The sequence below is a fragment of the Malaya genurostris genome, chromosome 2 (genome assembly GCF_030247185.1).
Source record: "Malaya genurostris strain Urasoe2022 chromosome 2, Malgen_1.1, whole genome shotgun sequence".
NCBI classification, from domain to species: Eukaryota; Metazoa; Arthropoda; class Insecta; order Diptera; family Culicidae; genus Malaya; species Malaya genurostris.
Window position 1 is genome coordinate 209,483,341 of NC_080571.1, and position 21,312 is coordinate 209,504,652.

A 21,312-nucleotide genomic window follows, 5' to 3' on the forward strand; every position below is an offset into this window, starting at 1 on the left:
AATTTCACTCAAGAATCTCTTTGTTCAAATTTTTACAGATTGACAAACTAAGTTATTGGCATTTACTTGAGTACGTTTTATAGATTTTTTCACCAAACCATATCTTGTTACTTTTCTACATTGAAAACAATCAATCTGAAATATGAAAACGATACGAATTCAATTACGTTGAACCCTACGAACACATAACCTAAAATCGGCTTTCGCAACAGTATTCAATGTCTAATTCAATTTAAAATACACCCGACACAAGTTCTCCCATTGGCCTACAAAAAAAAACGCAACCCGTCCTGTGTTCCCCCATTCCATCGAAGCGCGCGGGTTGAAACTAATTCCTGCCGGTAGCCAGCGGAAGGCAAAGTTACAATCGCAATTTGTAACTTGACACCACCGTAAATGGTATCGTCCAGGGAATTGCGCCCGCATCATCCCGAATAGACCCACACTGTTCGAACCGGCCGCGTGAAACACGTGTTCCGGCGAACTGTTTTCCGAGCGAATCAAATGATTCCAGACTCAAGGAACAGGACAGCAAAGCAGGGCTATTAATATTTTAAATGCATCAAGGAGCGTCATGTTCGAAGCAAGAAAGATCCCGGTCCACAGCCAAAAAGCCAAAAGTATAGCGTTTCATAATTTCACCTAATGTTTTATGGATCTGCGTGGAATTTTAATGTTTTCCATCAGCTGAGCCAGAAGCGACTGGGTTTTTCCGTTTTTGACGCTTACCATTCGGTTTCGGTTGAAAAATTAAATACAATTTTCAACGTAAATAATCATAACTTCATAAATGGAACGAAGGACGAAAGAAATGTTTAACGAATGAGATTAAGGAATTATTTTCTGAGTGCTGCTCTTCACGCTGGATACCAGCGACGTCGGTGAATGCTGGAAACGTGACCGGTGTAAGGAAAATGGGTTTCTCCACGTGAGATTGAGCCGTTGCTACGTGCGGATTCGTGAATAATTCCTCGCTTTGTGCCTCAAAGGAATTTTTTTTTCACGATAACACAATGAAGGGAAGGGGGAAAACCGAATTGTGCGCTTTTATTTTTATGAATCATTTGTTTATGTTGAAAATTAAATGAAAAATAGTGCTACTGTTACAATGATCTGTCATAAGTGAAACCATCTGATGATACACTAGGATTGTGTTTTATATCCCTAAAATAAATTCAATGTTTATTTACAAATTTAACTACTGAAATCAAGCACATGGAAATACGCTCCTACATTTGATTCTAAATCTTATTCAAATAAAACTATTTTGTAAGTTAACATCTTCCATGCACATATTTTGAGTACGAAATTGAATATAATGATAACGTTTAGATTATTGCAAGGGTGCAAGCATCACGTTTAGCCATCGAAGCAAACATATTTGATTGCTATTTGCGATTTGTGGAGCGATGCGAAGCGTTTTGATGCGATGCACTTTTACCGTCAATCTGACAGATGAGCTATGCAATTTAGAAACTCATTTCCTTTTATTCCATTGTCTATTCTTCGGTCTTCCGAAGTTCGCATTTCAACATGGCCTAATGGGTTTTAATCGGACAGAGTTCAGAATATTTTGGTTGATTTTTCAGCACAAAAGCTGTCAAATTAGCTGCATACCGCTTAAGGAGTCTGAAGTGGCATGAAGCCAAATTGTATCAAAAGAAATGTTTTTATCGTATTGTCCCATAAACGGCAGATACCGTTTTTTGGGTCCCACGGTTCCAATTGTGAAATTTTTAAATAATAGAGTAATAGCAAAACAAGCCATTGTACCGACTTGAGTCATTATTTTGTAATTTGAAGAATCAATAAAAAGCAAAACATGTAGTGAAGATTAGTTTGTAATCCTCTTTTATTCGAGCAAACACTACTTTTAATCAGCTCAATTTTCTATGATATGGCAATTAATTCAGACAATTTGACATGTTCCTCCGGCTCCGAAGATATGATGGTATAAGCAACGTAAGAAATGACAACCTGTACTTTTTTTCTATTCGTTCAATTTCATCGAACCATCTCAGATTTCGAGCGATTTCAGGTTTGTTTAAAGCTACTATTAAGTTCAAAAGGCTCATGGCAACACTACCTGTTCCGTAAATGTAATCCTATAGATGACAAACCACACCTTTTCTGTCTATGAAATTTTAGCAGAGTTAACCGATTTTGACAACTCGAGCTCGTTTGTAAACTATGGTATGGACACAGATTGCGTACAAATGATTCATGGTGACTACATTCCGTTACGGAGAAATAATCGTAACAGCAACGTAACCGACAAAGCGCATTACGTTCGATCCGCACCATTTTTTTCGAGATGGCTAAATCAATTCAAACAATTTTTGGCTTATTTGGAAACTACAATACACAATCGCCCCAATGCTTAAAAAGTTACATAGCTTTTCGGCTCTAGAGAAAATTATTTTTACATTTCTCATATTGATAGGCAATGCAATCACTATGAAAACCGACTTTTTAACTCATAATGTGATATACCATTCGACTCAGCTTGACGAACTGAGCAAATATCTGTGTGTGTATGTGTGTAACAAAAATATGCAAAACGATATAAACGATATATAAAATATGCACTCACTTTTCTCGGAGATGGCTGAACCGATATTCACTTCAAACTCAGATTCAAATGAAAGGCCTCATGATTCATTGCTCAGTAGGCTTGGTGCTTGAACAGCCAGGAAAATTTCCTTCACGTGTCATTTTTTCGTTTGTTCATAAAATATTGGAAAGTCTCGTGCAATTACCCATAGTTGTTGACGGCTTGGCAAGTGCTGCTTGGACGTTTGGATCGGACATTTGAGGTGAAACAGTGGACCGGTGCTTTTTCCTCTCAGAGGTTTTTTGCACACGGAGGAACAACCGACGACACGACCTGCCACTCGTCTATTAAAACTGTATCGCAAATCTGACTACCCCTCAGTAACTCGAAATGTCAGAACGAAATTGCTTGAAAATTTGTTAAAACTGGCAACTCGATTTGATAAATTATTGATTTCGAATAACAGATACGTTGGAAACTGTTATTCAACGACATGTTTATGTAGATTAACAAAACTAGCTCCGAATCGATATACCAGTCGCGCATTTTAATACTGTGCCTAAGAACAAGAATCGTTCCTTTAAAGTTAAGTGTTTTTGCGATACGGATATGTTATATTATTTTCTTTGCACCTAAGCCTACATCAGCCTCTCACACCATTAGAAAAATTCAAAAATTAATTGAAAATATTGCATAGTTTTCGTAAAATATTCAAATTATGCGACTAAGAATTTGTTCTAAGAATTTGTTTTGTTTTATGACTTTTGCTAAGCCTAGAATAGTTTTAGTATGACATCTGGATAATTCTTGGAAAATTCTCTTGAGAAGACTTGAAACGCATCTCCAATAAAGATCTTCATGGATAACAATCAAGCTTTTTAGCATGTTTTAGCAGAGAAATAACATAAACAAATGCATTTTTTTGTTACTGACTCAATGTATAAAGGATCTTTGAAAATAGCTTAAATTTAATAATGGTGTATACAAACGACATCACAGAACGCACCATTTTTATTATCGTTCTTTTCCCCTTGATTTAAACTTCTGTGAGGGTTCTTCTAGTGTTACGAAATAATGTTTCTGGTCTCAATTGAATGCATAATAGACGAAATAAACATCCTGCTTCAAGTTTTTTTTCGAGTTTTAGAAACAGTAATTTTACTTGAATATTAGCAAATACACATGATTGTAAATTCTGTTTCGTCTTGTGTCCATTTTATTGCAACAGATTTGGAAATACATGAATGCACACAAGAGAATAGACCGCTTCATTCCGAACTTAATCCTTTTTTTCTTGCATTTTCGGGGCTACTGACAATGGATTGGGATACTTTTCCTGTGTTTGTTTATTTCTATAATTTCGGTTCATTGACAAATAACGCATAGCAACCAGAACAGTGTTGCCTAAAAAGATTAATTTTATCATTATCAAGCGGTCGCTATATATGTGGTAACTGACGGAAAATCACTCACAGACACTTTTTATTCCGATTTTTCTTCGGAGTGCCTGGTCGTGTCGTCGGCACAACTAATCAACTTGTGGCCCCAGTGGCCGAGTTTTGCCACAAATTATTCGTTAAGTATAGTGTTTTTTTCCCTTCATTACTTTTTATCGTACATCTCTACTCTGTTTACCCCCTATAATCCGCGCGGAGCCTCAGCCGCGCTATGACAAGTCCTTCTGATACCAAATACAAATAATAATACCCCTAAGTCCCATACAAACGAACCGCCAATGTTTGGTTCACACCCTGAACAAGTAAGCCTAGCAAATTACTCCCTTTCATTGCGATAGTTTGAAAATGTGGAAGGAGATCGTTTCTGGCAACGCTTTATGCTACGGTGCAAAACAAATTTGTTTGTTTATGTTTATCGTTGCTGTATTAAACTGCAACAATCAGTCTAAATATCACCGGCACTAGCACAAAAGATGAAAAATGAACATAAACACCCACGAATCTACAAATATCAATACAGCTAGTAGTATATTCATGGTGGCTTAATCATTCTAGATTATTGTTTAACTTACATTTCGCTTGTGATCTTGATTATCAGCTAAAAACTGTTTGTTTATTTATTTTTCACTATAATAAACAGTAACTATGGTAAACTTGTTCTTACCCTTCAGTGTTGCTAGTTTTATAGAAAACTCGTTAAAGTACATTTTGTCACTCTGACAGTGTACCGCACGATGCAAAATGTGTCCTTGAAAATTTGTCGAAGTATTCCGTATTATAATTTGTATTTGCTGATACTACCCTTCCTCCCGATGATACAATGGAGACAGATTCAAAATCCGCTCCAAACAATAAGACTACCCGAGTTAAACAGTATCCCGAAGAACCCTCGATCTCGGCTGGCCTTCATGTGGTTTATTTCCGGACCATAGAAAAACCACTTAATTTATTGCAAATTTCTAAAGACCTGACGTCACAATATACAACCGTGCAAAATATATTGAAAGTTCGCTCGGATAAGCTCAGGGTCTCGTTAACCAGTTTGAAGCAGAAAAAACAAAAATACAAAGCCAAAAGCTCCTAGTTCCGGAGACCTTAAATGCGAAAAAAAAAATACCCAGCACTTCCGGGGACACCAAAAACTCCCAAGGAGCCAAAGAACATACCATGTGCTGGACTTGTAAAATTCACTGACATTGTGGACTTCATATTCTCTACCTTCAACATTTCTGACCCCCTTAAGAGTCTTTTGATGACTTTTATTCCAGTAGTTAAAACGTTTTTGATGCAGTTGACTGCAAAATGGCCCCTTCTTTCAGCAATCGTATCCTGCGATGGCTAATTTTTCGAACGATGTCATGGATTCGATTACTGTTGAAACAGTAGAAGTATTATCCCTGAAATAGATTCCTTCAAAATGCTAATAAGGAACCTACAATGTGACGCATTTGCATTATGCGAAACTTGGTTAAATTCTCAGGTACCCCTTACTTTCCACGTTTTTAATATACACTGAAGTCTTTTTTTATGCGAATTTACGTACCGCATAAAAAAAACCGCATAACTCTGAAAATTCGTATTAAAAAAAATCGCATAACTCTGAAACTTCGCATAAAAAAAACCGCATAACTCTGAAAATTCGCATAAAAAAAGTCGCGTAAAAAACCGCATAAAAAAAGACCTCAGTGTAATATGCTTGGATCGAGAAAACCCCTACGGAGGAGTACTTTTAGGGATCAGAAAGTGCTATTCGTTCTATAGAATTAACCTCCCTCTGACTCCGGGCATTGAAGTAGTCGCATGTCAAGCTAGAATCAAAGGTAAAGATCTTTGCATTGCTTCTATATATATTCCTCCTAGAACCTCTGTCGGGCACCGACGGCTTTGTGATATCATAGAACTCTTTCCTGCACCTACGCTAGTTTTAGGAGACTTTAACTCACATGGTGTGGGATGGGGTTGTCTTCTTGATGACAATAGATCTACTATGATCCATGATATCTACGATAACTTCAATATGACAATTTTGAATACGGGAGAAATGACACGGATTCCTGCACCACCAGCAAGGCCAAGAGCGCTGGATTTATCCCTTTGCTCGACTTCGCTACGATTAGATTGCAAGTGGAATGTGATCAATGATACTCACGGTAGCGATCACTTGCCTATCGTAATTTCAATCAACAGCGGTTTAAGACCATCGGAGACAATCAATGTTTCGTATGACCTCACACGAAACATTGATTGGAAAAGCTACGCGTCCTCGATATCCAAGAAGATCGAATCAACTCAAGAGCTTCCTCCGAACGATGAATACACGTTTTTGGCTGGCTTAATGCTCGAAACCGCGATTCAAGCTCAGACGAAACGTGTACCTGGTCCAAAAACTAACATTCGTACTCCAAACCCATGGTGGGACAAAGAGTGCTCAGAACTTAACGCAGAAAAGTTTCCAGCGCATAAAAATTTTAGGAAATATGGAACACCGGATAATTATCGCGAATACGCGGCGCTAGAAATTAAAATGAAAAGTTTGGTTAAAGATAAAACACGTGGTTACTGGCGTCGATTCGTGGATGGACTAACAAAAAAAAAACATCAATGAGCACTCTTTGGAACACCGCCCGACGAATGCGCAATCGAAATAATACGAATGCATGTAAGAAATATTCAAATCGCTGGATATTCGACTTCGCGAAAAAGGTATGACCCGACTCTGTTCCGGAAGAGAAGATCACCCGCGTCGCGACATCGAACATAAACGAAACACCGTTTACGATGATGGAGTTCTCACTTGCGCTTTTGTCGTGTACCAATAAAGCCCCGGGGCTAGACAGAATTAAATTCAACTTGTTGAAAAATTTTCCTGACTCTGCCAAAAGGCGCTTATTGAATTTATTCAACAAGTTCCTAGAGGGTAATATTGTGCTACATGCCTGCCAAAAGTCACAGCCATTTGATCTTTGAACTTGATCAATGGCCCGACAGTAGCTTTCAAACGAGCCCAAGTTTGGTAAAATCGGTTCAGCCATCTCTGAGAAAATTGAGCGCGTTCAAATATCTTCGAAAAGTGCACACACATACACACACACAAACAGATATTTTCCGATCTCGTCGAACTGAGTCGAATGGTATATAACACTATGGGTCTCCGAGGCTCCGTTCGAAAGTCGGTTTTTCCAGCAATTCTAATACCTTTCTATAGAGAAAGGCAAAAACTTTTGGATACGGAAATGTAACCGAATAAGCAACATAAACACCTTCTTGACAATGACATGAGGGTTTCAAATTGTAGAATTTGGACCGAATTTGGAAAGATCCGGCATAATTTTACCCGTAATTTGGGGGCTTTGGTACCTCCTGAGTAGCCGGCTTCTACAAAGGGCACATAACTATTGAACTAACTTTTACGTTTTGTCTAAGGCTCGTCAGTGCATTGGCAGATTATGTTGGACTGCTAATGCCACCAGGCGGACCAACATAAGCAGGCGTATTTGTTTTTTACTATTTAAAAATCACTTATTTGCACCGAAGTGCAATGTATTTCTTGACGTCTCAAAAATTGATTTGTAAATAACGAAAACTTTGCGTTTGCTTAACGGATTATACTCAGTGGAGTCAGAAGATAATTTTATTCTAAGTGTATTCAATAAGGTGTGTTATCAAAAAAAAGGTCTCAAATAAGACTTGAAAACTTAGGTTTTTTAATTTTGGTGAAAGTTTTGTTTTTGCATTCGAACATTTTCAAAATCTGTCTTGGTCATTTCCTTTGAATGAAAAATCGGTTTTTGTGCACTGCAAAATCCTACTTGTTTGAAAAGCTGACCAATTGCCACCGACAAACAAAAACCTAAACGGTTGAAATGGAAAAGGCAACTGTCGATGCCGAAAATCCCATTCAACCATTTCCAATTTTGATTCAGTCTGTATTCATGCCTTCCGACATGAATCCGACATCCTGTATCGCTGAAAGGAGTCGAATCGATCGAAATAGAATCTACCACATCCTGCACATCGCCGGAATCACCACGAACCGCAACCATCTGCTGGCGCTGGCGGCACCGGAGACAGCGAGGGAATGTCAAGCCACGTAATCCAACCTCGATAGCATTCAAACTTACATAACCTCGTCACCATCAGCACATTATCGGATTAGACGATTTCGACGTTATTAAATTTGACTGTCCGGTTGCCCTCTCTGTTTCTACGGTCGTTCGGTCTGCATTGAGTTAGTACCGTGTTTTGCTACCCTATACTGGATCTCTCTGTCCGTCAAACAGTCCGTCGAAACGAAAGTGACACATGACGGTGGAAAGCTGCATGTGTATGTTTGCATGCCTTCCGGACTAATGGATTTAGTTTTTCTTGGAAGCTGTTCTCCTTCCCACCGAGGGGATTGGTTCTGGCGGTTTTACGTGCGGATGTGGAGTTTTGTTTTCTACCCTACGCGGGAAAGTCTGGAGACTATGACTTTGAGAAGATCAAATAACTTACTTGCACTCTGGCCTCGGTGAGGTTGATTTTCATCGCCAGGTCTTCCCTGGTGAACACGTCGGGATAGTGAGTTTGGGCGAATGCAGTCTCGAGTTCTTCCAGCTGTTCGAAAGAATGGGGTTAATTGGAGCATGATGATCGATAAAATGTACCACGAACAGCATCATCCTACCTGTTGCAAAGTGAACGTTGTTCTATTTCTGCGCTGTTTCCTTCTCACGAAACTTTCATCGTGGATTGCAGGATGGTACGAATAGCTGGTGTCTGGAAATGTGGATAGAAATTAATGGAATTAATAATGATAATAATTACCGAATATAAATAGAGTTAAAAATTGTTTTGTGTAGATTTTTTCCGTAACGACACCGGTTCGAAAATGTCGAGAAAGTCCTTGTAGGGGTATCATTTTTCAGCCATGAAATATCCCTATATTTGATTAGGTCAGTAAATCAATTAGAAGTTTTTGTGTTCCTACACATCGACCGCGGCCGGGAATTATTTATCGAAAGCTGTGTAGCTTGAGCACAGTGTCCGAAACATCCAGCGAAACGACAAAGTTCGTAGGTGCAGAAAAAAAAAACTTTTGACTCAATAAAATACACGTTTCACGTCGGTCGTACGTACCGTCACCGGTTTCTCTGTCCAGTATGAGTGCACGCACTGGTTTTTCTGACCTTTAGACCGATCCAGGGATAGGCACTCCGGAGCAGACTGATGATAATCCAATTGTAGGAAATGTTTACGCTGTCTGTATAATACGTTGTTTCGATTTACGCGTTTGAATCTAATAGAATTGGAAGGGGAATTAGGCTTGCATTGATGGTATGGGAGAAACGAACCTCTCAGCACCGATGTAGGTCGTACTGGCTAAAGTTGATTTCCCGGTAGAAGAAATTTGAGATCTAGCAAATTCCCATCAGATTCGCTCTTTCCGGCATCAGAAAAGTTCAACGTGCCAAAGAATTATCATCGTTTATGAGCCCATTAGATAGTATCTCCGACCATCTATTCTTCTTTGTTATTGAACCAATTCTGGCCGAGGCACAGTACTCTTGCTGACACACCCATTCGTCGTTTGGCAACAGAAGCAGCAGCAGCAGCAGCCGAGGTAGAGATAGATAAAAGCTAGTAATCGAATTACTACTAACCGAAATTTTCGATCCTCTTCGATGAGAGAACCACCCCCACCCGATACCACGGAGCCACCAATCAATGCCAAGCCTTGTGGAACTTCGGAAGTCATCAGACTCACCGCAAGCGAAATTCATGTTCATCGAATTATTCGTTTAGCTCGGATCAATGAAGTAACCCTGTCAGCAGCCATGTGGCAGATGCTTCAGTACGGCACCATGCTTCAGTACGGCTCTAGAAAGTGGATCTTCGACGGTGAAACTTGTGAAACCGATGCACTGTACCTACACTGCATTTCCAGTTCAATTAGAGACACGAGAGATAGCGAAATCTAATTACGCATTGATGTGCGTACGCGACTCCTCTCGGTCGGGATTCGGCTAATTCGATATTGGATATAGTACGAAATGTTTCCACTGGAGGATTAACTTAACTATTGGCTATGTTCCGTACAAGCGTAGGCGAAGACGATTTGAAGTAAGTAGTGAAAAGTTTTTTAATGCTGCAAATACAAATTTTATGATTTAAGATAAGTTACATGTCGAACGTTTTTTGAATTAAAGGGTGCGAAATGCAATGCATTAAGTTTTGAAAATAAAATATACTGAGGTCTCGATGGTTTTAATTTTCGCTGAATCCGAAAATATGCAGTAATTGTTGGTAGTACCGTAAGACCTAACCTTTCATTTGACCCTAAGATTGGAAATATCGGTTCTGCAAGCTCTGAGAAAAGTGAGCGAGATCCACTTTTGAGCATATGACTATTTTCTCCCGCCGTTAATCGAAAACTGGGTACCAGGATAGCCAGAATCGATTTGTTTAGTTGTCTACTGATAATGGCTATCGATTTGTGGAGTTTTGTGTCCAGTTTAGAAAAAACTACAAGGATCAGCCCCATGGGGTTGTCCGAGCCATTGATGTGGAACAAGGCAATTTTAATTTCTAATGATCGACATTTTCAATCAAACAATTCAATCAACCGTCAGACTTTTGAATCCGCAACTGCACGAGAGTCTGCTTAGATTGATCTTTATTAGGAACCAACACCGAACATTGTTTGTTTTATAGCCGACGAAATTACACCAATATCCCAAATGTATGCAATTATATCTTAGTACATACCTGCGATACGATTTTGATTCTCTACCATTCTGCGATTTCGGTTGAAGCGATAAACTTTTTCTCATTATGAATCGAGTTCATCTTATATAAATTAAAAATTAATCTTAAGCACTCATGACTGGGGTAGTTGTCAATATCTCAGGCGAAACGACATAACATGGAATTTCATCCGAGCTTGCATGACACAAGATCAGAGCATACCAATTAAAGCTTCAAATCGTTTTATGGCACTTTTTGTCTTGCTGTCTAGCAACAACCTACCTCTAACATGCTACACGTAGGACTGAAACGTTAGATTTTTTTTCTTTATTTTCAAATTTTTTGTCGTTTATAACATTTTATGTTACAATGCAAGAGATACAACGTACAGTTTTTCCGACGACACGACCAGGCATTCCAAAGAAAAATCTGAACAAAAAGTGTTCGTGAGAGATTTACCGCCAGTAAATATAGCGACCCCTCGATAATCATGAAAATAATCTTCTTGAGCAACACTGTTTAAGTTGCTATGAACTAGTTACCAACTAGGTGTACATGAAATTTTCGAAATCGAAAAAAAAAATTTTGTTGCCAAGACTTAGAATTACATGAAATGTCGAGATTTAGTGTCATCTCGAAAAAACTTTTTTTTTGAATCGACTTTTTGGGACTTAGAAAAAAATATCCCAGAACTTTAGTCCCAGAAAGTTGATTTTCAAAAAAAAAAATTTTTGTGGTGACACTAAATCTCGACGTTTCATGCAGTTTTAAGAGTTTCGGCATCAAAAAAAATTTGCGATTTTGGAAATTTCATGTACTTCCCCCTATGGTGCTTTTTCAAGATCGAAAATTTTCAAACCTTTACCGCCGGGCAGCACACCTTACGCATGTCCGATTTAGCTCAAATTTTGCATGAGGACATTTTTCGAGGTGCTTAAGCTTTTGAGCACTAGCGCTTTACGAAATTAGAGGTGATCCTAAAATATAGGCACCCTTATATATAAGAGCGGTAAAAATCAACGTGTTTTTTCGGTTACGTCACTTATACCATCATATCTCTGGAACCAAAAGTCACAGCCATTTGATCTTTGAACTTGATCAATAGCCCGACAGTAGCTTTCAAACGAGCTCAAGTTTGGTAAAATCGGTTCAGCCATCTCTGAGAAAATTGAGCGCGTTCAAATATCTTCGAAAAGTGCACACGCATCCACACACACAGACATTTTCCGATCTCGTCGAACTGAGTTGAATGGTATATAACACTATGGGTCTCCGAGGCTCCGTTCGAAAGTCGTGTTTTCCAGCAATTCTAATACCTCTCTATAGAGAAAGGCAAAAAATCAGTTCAGTAGTCTCTGAGAAAATCGAGTGAACTTTTTCTTCATTTTTTGCACATTTTACCCCGTTACTCCCGAACCGGAAGTCCGATCCGGATAAAACTCAGTAGCATCCTATGGGACCAAGAGACCTTTCATTTGAATCTAAATTCGTGAAAATCGGTCTAGCCATCTCCGAGAAAATCGAGTGCACATTTTTGTTACATGGACACACAGACATTTGCTCAGTTCGTCGAGCTGAGTCGAATGATATGTGACATTCGGCCCTCGGTTGAAAAGTCGGTTTTCACAGTGATTGCATAACCTTTCTATATGAGAATGGCAAAAAGATAGGACCGTTATAGATGGAACATAAAACTGTAAACAAATATGTTCGTGAAAGTTAGTAGAAAGTGAATATTGATAGCTTGGAAAATTGAGTTATTTTTTGGAGATAGAAAGGTCTGGATTGAGTTTAGATTTGAATAGATTTGTAAGTACACTAAACAAATAAACACACAGTAAAACTAAACCAATAATTGTTAACAGATACAGATAAACGCCAGGCGAGTTTCATTTTGGATAGTTTCCTGGATAAGAACACAAAGATTGTATGGTTAGGAGACAAGTAAGTTGAAAAGAATCCAAATAGCCTAAAATAAAAATGCATAATTATCACATAAAATTGAAGTTCAGCAACACCAAGACGAATACAACGGGAACAGAAGGAAAAGATTTTGGGCAGAGAAAACAAACAATTATAAGTAGTAGAAATTAGAATGAGAATATTCGATAATAAAGTGAATTTTATTAGGTTTGATCTGCCAATATAGAACAGCAGATTTGCGGAAATATTGTTTTCAACTGTCGTCCGAACAAAGAAGATGAACAATTCCAGAATTTAGAGGCAGAAAAAGTTTCAAAATCAAGATCGACTTTCTTTCAATACAACATGGCACACGTTTTCAGAATAACAAACTATTTGTTTGGCAGGAACGGAGTGACCCATTCGACTCAAGACTGATTTTTAGAAAGGGCGTATGTATCTTTGAATGCACTTTCTACAAATAGTGGTAACTCTAAAACTGTAAATTGTATAAAAATGGTATCCTAAAAAACTAATTTCAAAATTAAAACTTATTTTAATTCACCTAGTGGTGTGATGTTGCCTTTTTCATATTACCCATAGCAATATAAATATTACTGTAGAGTTCTATAAACAACTGTTCATTGTCATTTAGGTTTTGGTACCTCGTGGGTACCGATTTGTGCAGAAGTGCACATGACAGTTTTAATTGTTTTACGTTTCGCATTCAGCTCATCAGTGCATTAGCAGATTATGTTGACTGCTAATGCCACCTCGCGGATCACCATAATCCGCTAAGCAGACGTAAAGTCATTGCTATTTACAATGCACTTATTTACACCGAAGTGCTATGTCTGTCCTGACGTCTCAGGCGAAAACGAATTTACGACTTTATGGCCGCAAACATATTTTAGTCAACATAATCTCCTAATGCACTGATGAGCTGAATGCGAAACACAAAACAACCGTTCATCGAATATAAACATGAAAGTTCGTTCAATCGTAATCTAGCAAAAGCTATTAATCAACACATCCTAAAGTTCTGAAATTGAAAGTCCATGGAATCCATGGTAAGACTTTATCCTTTGAATCTATAAGTTAGTGAAAACCGATTTGGTCATCTTGAAGGAAAGTGAGTGAGATCATTTTTACAGTTTTTGACCCCTATTTTCAATACTACCGAAATCTAATTTCGAGGACCGGAGTAGTCAAAGTTAGTTCGTATCACCAGCATCAAATATGACCCACAAATTGAAGAATTTCTCCCTCTTTCACTTCGTCGCTTTAGGTGGCGGTTTAACTTTTAAACGCATAACTAACATAGTCTGAATTTCATTTTGGAGTATTTCAACACTTTTTCGGCTTCCGAAATCGGAAATCGGGAGCCACGATAGCCGGAATTAATTTGGTAGGCCGTCTACTAACAATGACTCACGGTTAAAATAGTTTCGAGCCCAGTTTAAAAATCATTTAAGTTTTTTGCTTCGCTGCATAAACTCGTGATATAAAACATTCTTTACCTATACCGCCAAACAAAACGACAATACAAAGCACGCTGTGTGCATCGTTTGTAAAAGGCGTGTTGTATTTCCTTTTTTCCGTGCCAGCAAGTATCGGCATTGTATCGTCATTTTATATGGCGGTTTGAAAGCTTTGACACTCATCGCCCTGTAATTGCGGAACCGGAAGTCGGATCCGGGTGAAATTTCATAGCAGCTTTCGAGATAATATGAGCTTTAATTTAAATCAAAACCGGTTCAAGCTTCGCTGAGAAAAAGAAGTGAGTTCTACTTTTGGAGTTGTTCTTCAACACTTTCGGTGCCTCCGGGACAGGAAATGGGGAGCAGTACGAATTAAGTATATACTTGCAAACTATCAAGCTCTGCAAACTAGAAGAATTTATCAGTCAGTTTTATAGGATTTATACATGTTTTTGACATCGTTTGTGAAAAAAAACTACCTGTCGTTGGACGTTAACATATTACAGCAAAAAATCATCGAAATACTACAATTTAAAAAAGTTGAAATGAGAAAGGCAAAAACTCATTTTCTATGCCTACTTGTCCAAACCTGTCGCAGCTTGCTTCAATCATATCGACGACATCGCACCCTACCAAACCCTGCCGCATCATACCGATTTGCTTCAGAAATTTTTACTCACTGACATCTTCAACTGCACACTGGAAACACAAATCGCCTCTCGTTCTTTCAATGAGCAGTTCTTTGGACAATTCTGCTGCTCGATTCATTCCAAAAGCGTGAGGTCTTCAGTGTCGCTTTTCCGTATGAAACCCGCTCAATTGGAGCTGTTATTCTTTGTAAAATAATTACTATAAAATCGAGAGAAACTGCATAAATTGTTTTTAACATCAGACATTAAATTTAACCTTGGTAAATATTTGTTTTCACCGTTGTTCGCGGCTTCGAGCAGCAATGTTCCATTATTCTCTAATCCTTCCTGTTTCCAATTCAAAACTTGCAACAAAAGCAAGAGTATCTCGTGTGCTTATTTGCATAGAAGCAATAAAAAAAGTGAAAAGTAATTTCCTTTCCAGAGATTTACTCCTTCTATTTCAGACCGAGCATGAAAACCGTACAAGGACAGTGAACAAACCACTTAGCAAATTAGTGACTAATTCATAAGTTCAACATAGTACTAATGCAGTTATGAAGCAGATTATCTTGGTAATTTTGCTTTCCAAAACCCCTAAGGGATCAAATTACCCCCCGGTTGACCGTCCCGAAAACTTTGTGCGAGGTTAATCCCGTCTGGTTCGAAACAACTTCTGTTGTCCAGCATGTGGTGACAAGGCATGAGTCTGGCTGGAATGAGTGAGACCTACATCATGATTTCACAGAACACGGAACGCTGCAGATAACCTGCTTCAATTTTTGTTGGGGGGCAGGAGAGAAATGCGCATTAGCTTCCTAGGGGACATAATGTAGACAGTTTCATGCCAGTCACACGACAGGTGCTAAGTCGGCCACACAAAACCACTGATGACAGCATGGGTAATGCGATCAGTTGTGTGATGGTAAGGACTGTGTGACTTGCAGAATATGTGATTTGAATTTACAAGGTGTGGATGTAATTGCAAAAATGTTTGGTCAGCTAATCGAATTTCAGGTGCAAAATTTGGGAAGAATGAGAATCGGATATAGGAAAATGAACTATTTGTTTGTATGAAAACGGGAGTAATTTCTAACCTAGGGTTAAATCAGACCCTGTCAGCTTGGAGCGATCTCAATTTTCAGTTCAGCAACGCCATCGCACGGCATCACATTCAACATATCATGTCAATTGTATGAGTGCGCAGTGTTGCTGTTATGGCGCGCATGAATTTGACATTTCGCTCCCCTACTTCTATGTACGAGATTCGATGCGGGCTCGCCTGAGGGCACCATACACGCAAAAAAGGATGTTGCCAATGATTTGTTCGGGAAATGTGAGAGCTGGATATCTTGTTAATATGATGTCTTTGGTTAAATTGAACTCTGCCCCAGGTAATATGATTTTAACATTGAGGGGTTTTGTTTGTTTGTGCAAAAAGCACATATTTTGCTTCTATTTCTTCGCGTTTAGCCTTCGGTCAGTGCTTAAAGCAGTTCAAATTGAACTGCCATATCGAGCCTAGCAGTTCAACTTAAACCGCTAAGCAAATGCTTTAAGCACTGGATGAGCCGAATGAGAAACGCGAAGAAATAGAACATGATTTCAGATCACTATGTTTATAATAAACTGAAACGTTAACGTCGGAATATGAGGCAATTTATAATTTCGAAACTAACACATATCTTTCACAGCAGTCGAAACAACTAAGATAACATTCATGCAAGCTACTTACACGGATGGGTCGGTGCGAACGGATATTCTAGCGTAGGTAATCGAGGCGGATGAGGTCCTGCCGGGTGCAGCGACGGTGGACAGTGATAGCAGAACATTCCACGACCTCCAGTGGCGGAACCCAGCTGAAAAGAAATGTGTTGAAATTGAATTAGCAATTTACACGTATGATTTCGAAGGTGTTTTTTTTATGAAAGCGCATCAAATAGGGTCAAATTCTTCGTACGCCGAATTCATCACACTGTTCAAGTGGTCCGACTAATTAAACACAACGTGGAACCGGGAAATCGCGTTCAGGACCCGATTAATCGGAATTTGGACTGAAGTGTTTTCTTTCGCTCCTTTCCTGTGATTTTGCTCACATATCCCGCACGTTCGAACAAAGCTCAACACTTGTAGATCCCGTACTCGAGAGATTTTTCAGTCCTAAAGTGTATCGCAACCTTCAGATCTTGTTTGCCTCAAATTGCCAGTCGTCAGCGTCGTCATCGTCGTCATCAAACAATTAATGCTCTACCCGTATATTAAATGTGTGTTTCACCGTTCGCTCGGCGTCGGATAATAATTGAATAAAACGAGTTTATTAAATGGGTAAGAAAATTGCGTGATTGTATTAAGGCAAATTAGTGAAGTAGAAGGAGAAATAAAAACAACAACAAGGATTTCGAACCTCGGAAATGTCTGGTTCGGTATAGAACGGAGGGTTCTGCTGTTCTTCGATCTAAGATAAGCCAAGGGTACAGGTTTGTTTGATTCGGTTTTCGTTTTTTGCTCAAAATTTGTGCCTCAAGTGTCGATAACCATTTGGTATTCAACACTTTTGAGTTAGCATGAATATAGGGATGCGAGGAAGAGAAATTTAAAAAAAAAACTATAAAGACCATGGGGTTGTTCGAGCCATTGATGTGGAACAAGGCAATCAAAATTTCTAATGATCTACAATCAAACAGTTCAAACAATCGTCACACTTTTGAATCCGCAATTGCACGAGAGTCTGCTTTGATTGATCTTGATTAGGAACCAACACCAAACATTGTTAGTCTTGATTTGTATTTGTTTTATTGCCGACGAAATTACACCAATATCCCAAAGAGTATGCAATTATATATTTGTACATACTTGCGATCGGATTTCGATATTTAAGCTTCTCTTCGCCAGGAATCAGAACAAATTGGCTCAAATGGCACGTTCCCCTTGATATTTGGAGATTTGATTCTCTTCGCCAAGTTTTGTATGTAAGCAGTTATTTTTATTGCGTTAAGTTTCTCTACCATTCGGTTGAAGCGATAAACTTTTTCTCATTATCAATCGAGTTCATCGTATATAAATTAGAAATTAATCTTAAGCATTCAAAAAATATCCTGGGGTGGTTCTCAATTTCACAGGCGAAACGACATAACATGCAATTTCATCCGAGTTTGCATGACACAAGATCAGAGCATACCAATTAAAGCTTCGAATCGTTTTATGGCACTTTTGTCTTGCTGTCTAGCAACAACCTACCTCTAGCATGCTACGCGTAGGACTGAAACGTTAGCTATAATTTCGTTTCTATTTATAGTTCGCGTGCTTTCAACAGCTTCGCTTTTGCAGCGATTGACCAATCAGAGCGATGCTTTCCCTATGATATATCGTTTACTCCTTCAAAACCGTCGTCTTGCTACTAATCAAAATTTCAATCATTTATAATTGAAAGTACGTGGCTTGATACATTCAAATCGAATCTTAGCAATATTTCCAATCAAATAATATACTGAGCTATAAGTTTTTAAGACCTGACCACATTTCTACGTGTATTTTTCCTTGAGTTTCTGATTTGCACATCTATATAGAAAATAAAGATGTGTTCCACATAAAAAAGATGCTGTCAGTTAGTCAAGACACACACCTTTCAATTTCAATAAATATTTTAGTTACAACAACCGACCTTATTTTTGATGTATCGTTATGTGAGTTGAAGAACAAATCGGTTTTAGTTGTTTTAGATATTACGACTAGTTATTTCAACTTAAGCAAAAATATTGATTTTGAATGACAATGAAATATTCCTTATTGATATACGTTCTGATTTTTTAAATGAAAATTCGGTATGTTGAGATATACAGAAAAATATGTAATATTTAATATAAATAATGTATTATATTATGACGGTATAAATAAAAGTTAATGTTGTTGTAGTTCTGCGCGTAGTGCTTCTACGCACTGAAACCGGTGGTCATGTACAGTAGTAACGCATCAAATTAATTGATTTCTATGATTGGTAACTGATTTGCGAAAAAAAAACTAGTATATCAATTCAAAGTCTAATGAGATCCTATGTTCCTAAAATTTATTTTTAATTTTTAGTTTTCGATAAAGAATCACACTCATATCCTATCAAGCCAAGTATTATTTTTAATGAAGATGAAACATGATATTACCTTCCATCTATCGTTATGATAAAACCTTTTTCAGCCCTTGCTTTATATTCAATGAATTATTCACTGAACCCGTTTTTATTTTTGTTTGTAATATACTGTCTTTCAGTAGTGCTGGTGTCCACGAAACTTTCTAATTGTGACCACTATATTATTTACGAACAAAAAGTCGAACCGAATGCACTGATTTTTATTTTTTGAGCCATTGCAACTTACAGTTCCAACAGATTATATGAACGAATATTAATCATTTTCAATTTAATCACTTTGTTCATACAATTTTTGTATATGACTTCAAGATAACATGATGCTCATTCATTAGCATGCATTTCACGATGGAGAATCAAGTTGATTTTAAGACCAAAATTCAAACGCATACAATTCACTGGGTTCTAGTTTTGGTTAAACACGTTTTGTTAATTGCAATATCTCCAACGGCTATCAATTCTGTGCATAGCACTTTTATATCAATCGTTTTTTCTTGTAACACCAAAGCAGTAAAGATGTAGATAATTTATCATCACATTAATATTCTGATAACTAGTGTTATGATAAACATTAATTTACTATCATTCAAAAGTTTCTCTTCACGAGTATTAAAAACGTATAATAAGCGAATTTCGTTTGCATGACAATGTTTAAGAAACGCCTTTGAATTACAACTAACTACTTGCCGTACGCCATAAGGTCGGTCCAGTTTTTAGTACATTTTCGATTGTATGCAGCTTTATTTCAGCTATGGCTGCACGAATGTTATCCTTCAAGGCTTGAATTGTCTCTGGCTTGTCCACATAACACTTATCTTTGACAGCCCCCCAAAGATAATAGTCTAACAACGTCAAATCACAGCTCCGAGGCGGCCAAACGACATCCGAATTTTGACTGATAATTCGATCTTCGAAGACTGTGCGCAGAAGATCGATCGTAGCGTTCTACAAGTTGTTGTTTCTGATTGACTGTGAATAAACATATAATTGTAAATACACCGCCCTCTGATGTCTTTACAGCCTCTGCTGTCACGCGTAACTTTAATTTACGATCAGATATAACCAATTAGTGGTCGTTTTTCAACGTGTTCTGTAGTAACCACCTCATTTGGACGACCAGGGCGTCCATCATAATCGGAATTTGTATGACCACGTTTAATTTCATTAAACCAACAGCAAATGATTCTTTTCAAAAGAGCAGAGTTCGACTAACACTTTTGAATACTTTTGCTGAGTATTAGTAAATATAAATTACCAAACGAAAATGGTTTGGATCCATTGTTTTAAAAATTACAAACGTACCTAGTATGTCACACATAGTCTTTTAAGATTGGGTGCTTCATAAACGTCATTTGGAATTGACAATGATAGCGTCATCCGTGTGTCAGTCACTCGATTCATTGAGTAATATTTTACACATGTTTCAGCCGCGATTCATAGAAAACGAAAATAACACGATCAACGATTTTTCTAGTTGGACACACTAGACGAAGGTCGTCATTTAAAGTAATAAGTTTCGTAATCACATTGATATTGTTAATTTGACAGCATTCTATACGCAATAGCAATGCTCCATGAAAAATTAGTTTAGAAAAATATTTCACACCACATAGTGATTAGAGCGACAAAAGACTTTGTTTTAGTTCCAGCTGGTTGATGCTGATGACAATGTTTATGATGATGTACTATTTTGATTAAACTCAATTAAACGCTTTTTGATATGAATTCAATTTATGGAAGTAACAGGAGCACAGGATTTGAGCCCACAGCAGGCGCTGCGTTTGAAAGACGCGTTTGAATTGCCCTAGCAAAACTTGCACTCCTGCCGGTAGATGTGAATAGTAAACTAAAATCAAAATAATAACAAATGTTACCATCATATCTTGTCTTGATGTTCCTGTGCTGTCAAAGCAATACTTCATATTTGCTTGATATTTAATCGAAGGAATTTTCTTGATAGATTAGACAGAATTTATTTAGCATCAAGATTTGTTATTATAACTTATTTCGTTATTGATGAGGCATACCAATTTTATTTAGTGCAATTGATCCAGTGCTTCCTTTTTCAAATGGAATACAATTAAATATACTGCATCAGAATAAGATAAGAGACATTTTTATGATATACTATACTCAAAGCTAGAAAATCAAATTACTGAAAAATTCGTCTTCTATAAATGTTTAAGTTACAGTGGTAGAATTTTATATTTTGTTACTATTTTCTCAAGTAGACTTTGCAATGATTCTTGATATTTTAACTCTTATTTCAAACTAAATAATGTCATTTTCGACCATTGAGATGTTTGGTTTGAATAATTGGTTTGCAAATCACTTCTACTAGGGCTGTTATTTCTGTGTATGATACTCAAGCTAAACAGGATAAATTAATCAGCTGCATGACATAATTATTGATAATCACAACATA

General features: G+C 37.7%; 1 protein-coding gene across 1 annotated transcript in view; it reads right to left on the minus strand.

The window, feature by feature from the left end:
* The window catches only part of LOC131427343 (diencephalon/mesencephalon homeobox protein 1), a 75,408-nt gene that overhangs the window by 28,839 nt on the left and 25,257 nt on the right, over positions 1–21,312 (minus strand). The window contains exons 2-4 of the mRNA XM_058590441.1: positions 16,485–16,608; positions 8,678–8,769; positions 8,506–8,607 (exon numbers count right to left, since the gene is read on the minus strand). Coding sequence (XP_058446424.1) covers positions 8,506–8,607; positions 8,678–8,769; positions 16,485–16,581 — 291 coding nt within the window. The 5' untranslated portion in view covers positions 16,582–16,608. The remainder of the gene's footprint in view (positions 1–8,505; positions 8,608–8,677; positions 8,770–16,484; positions 16,609–21,312) is intronic.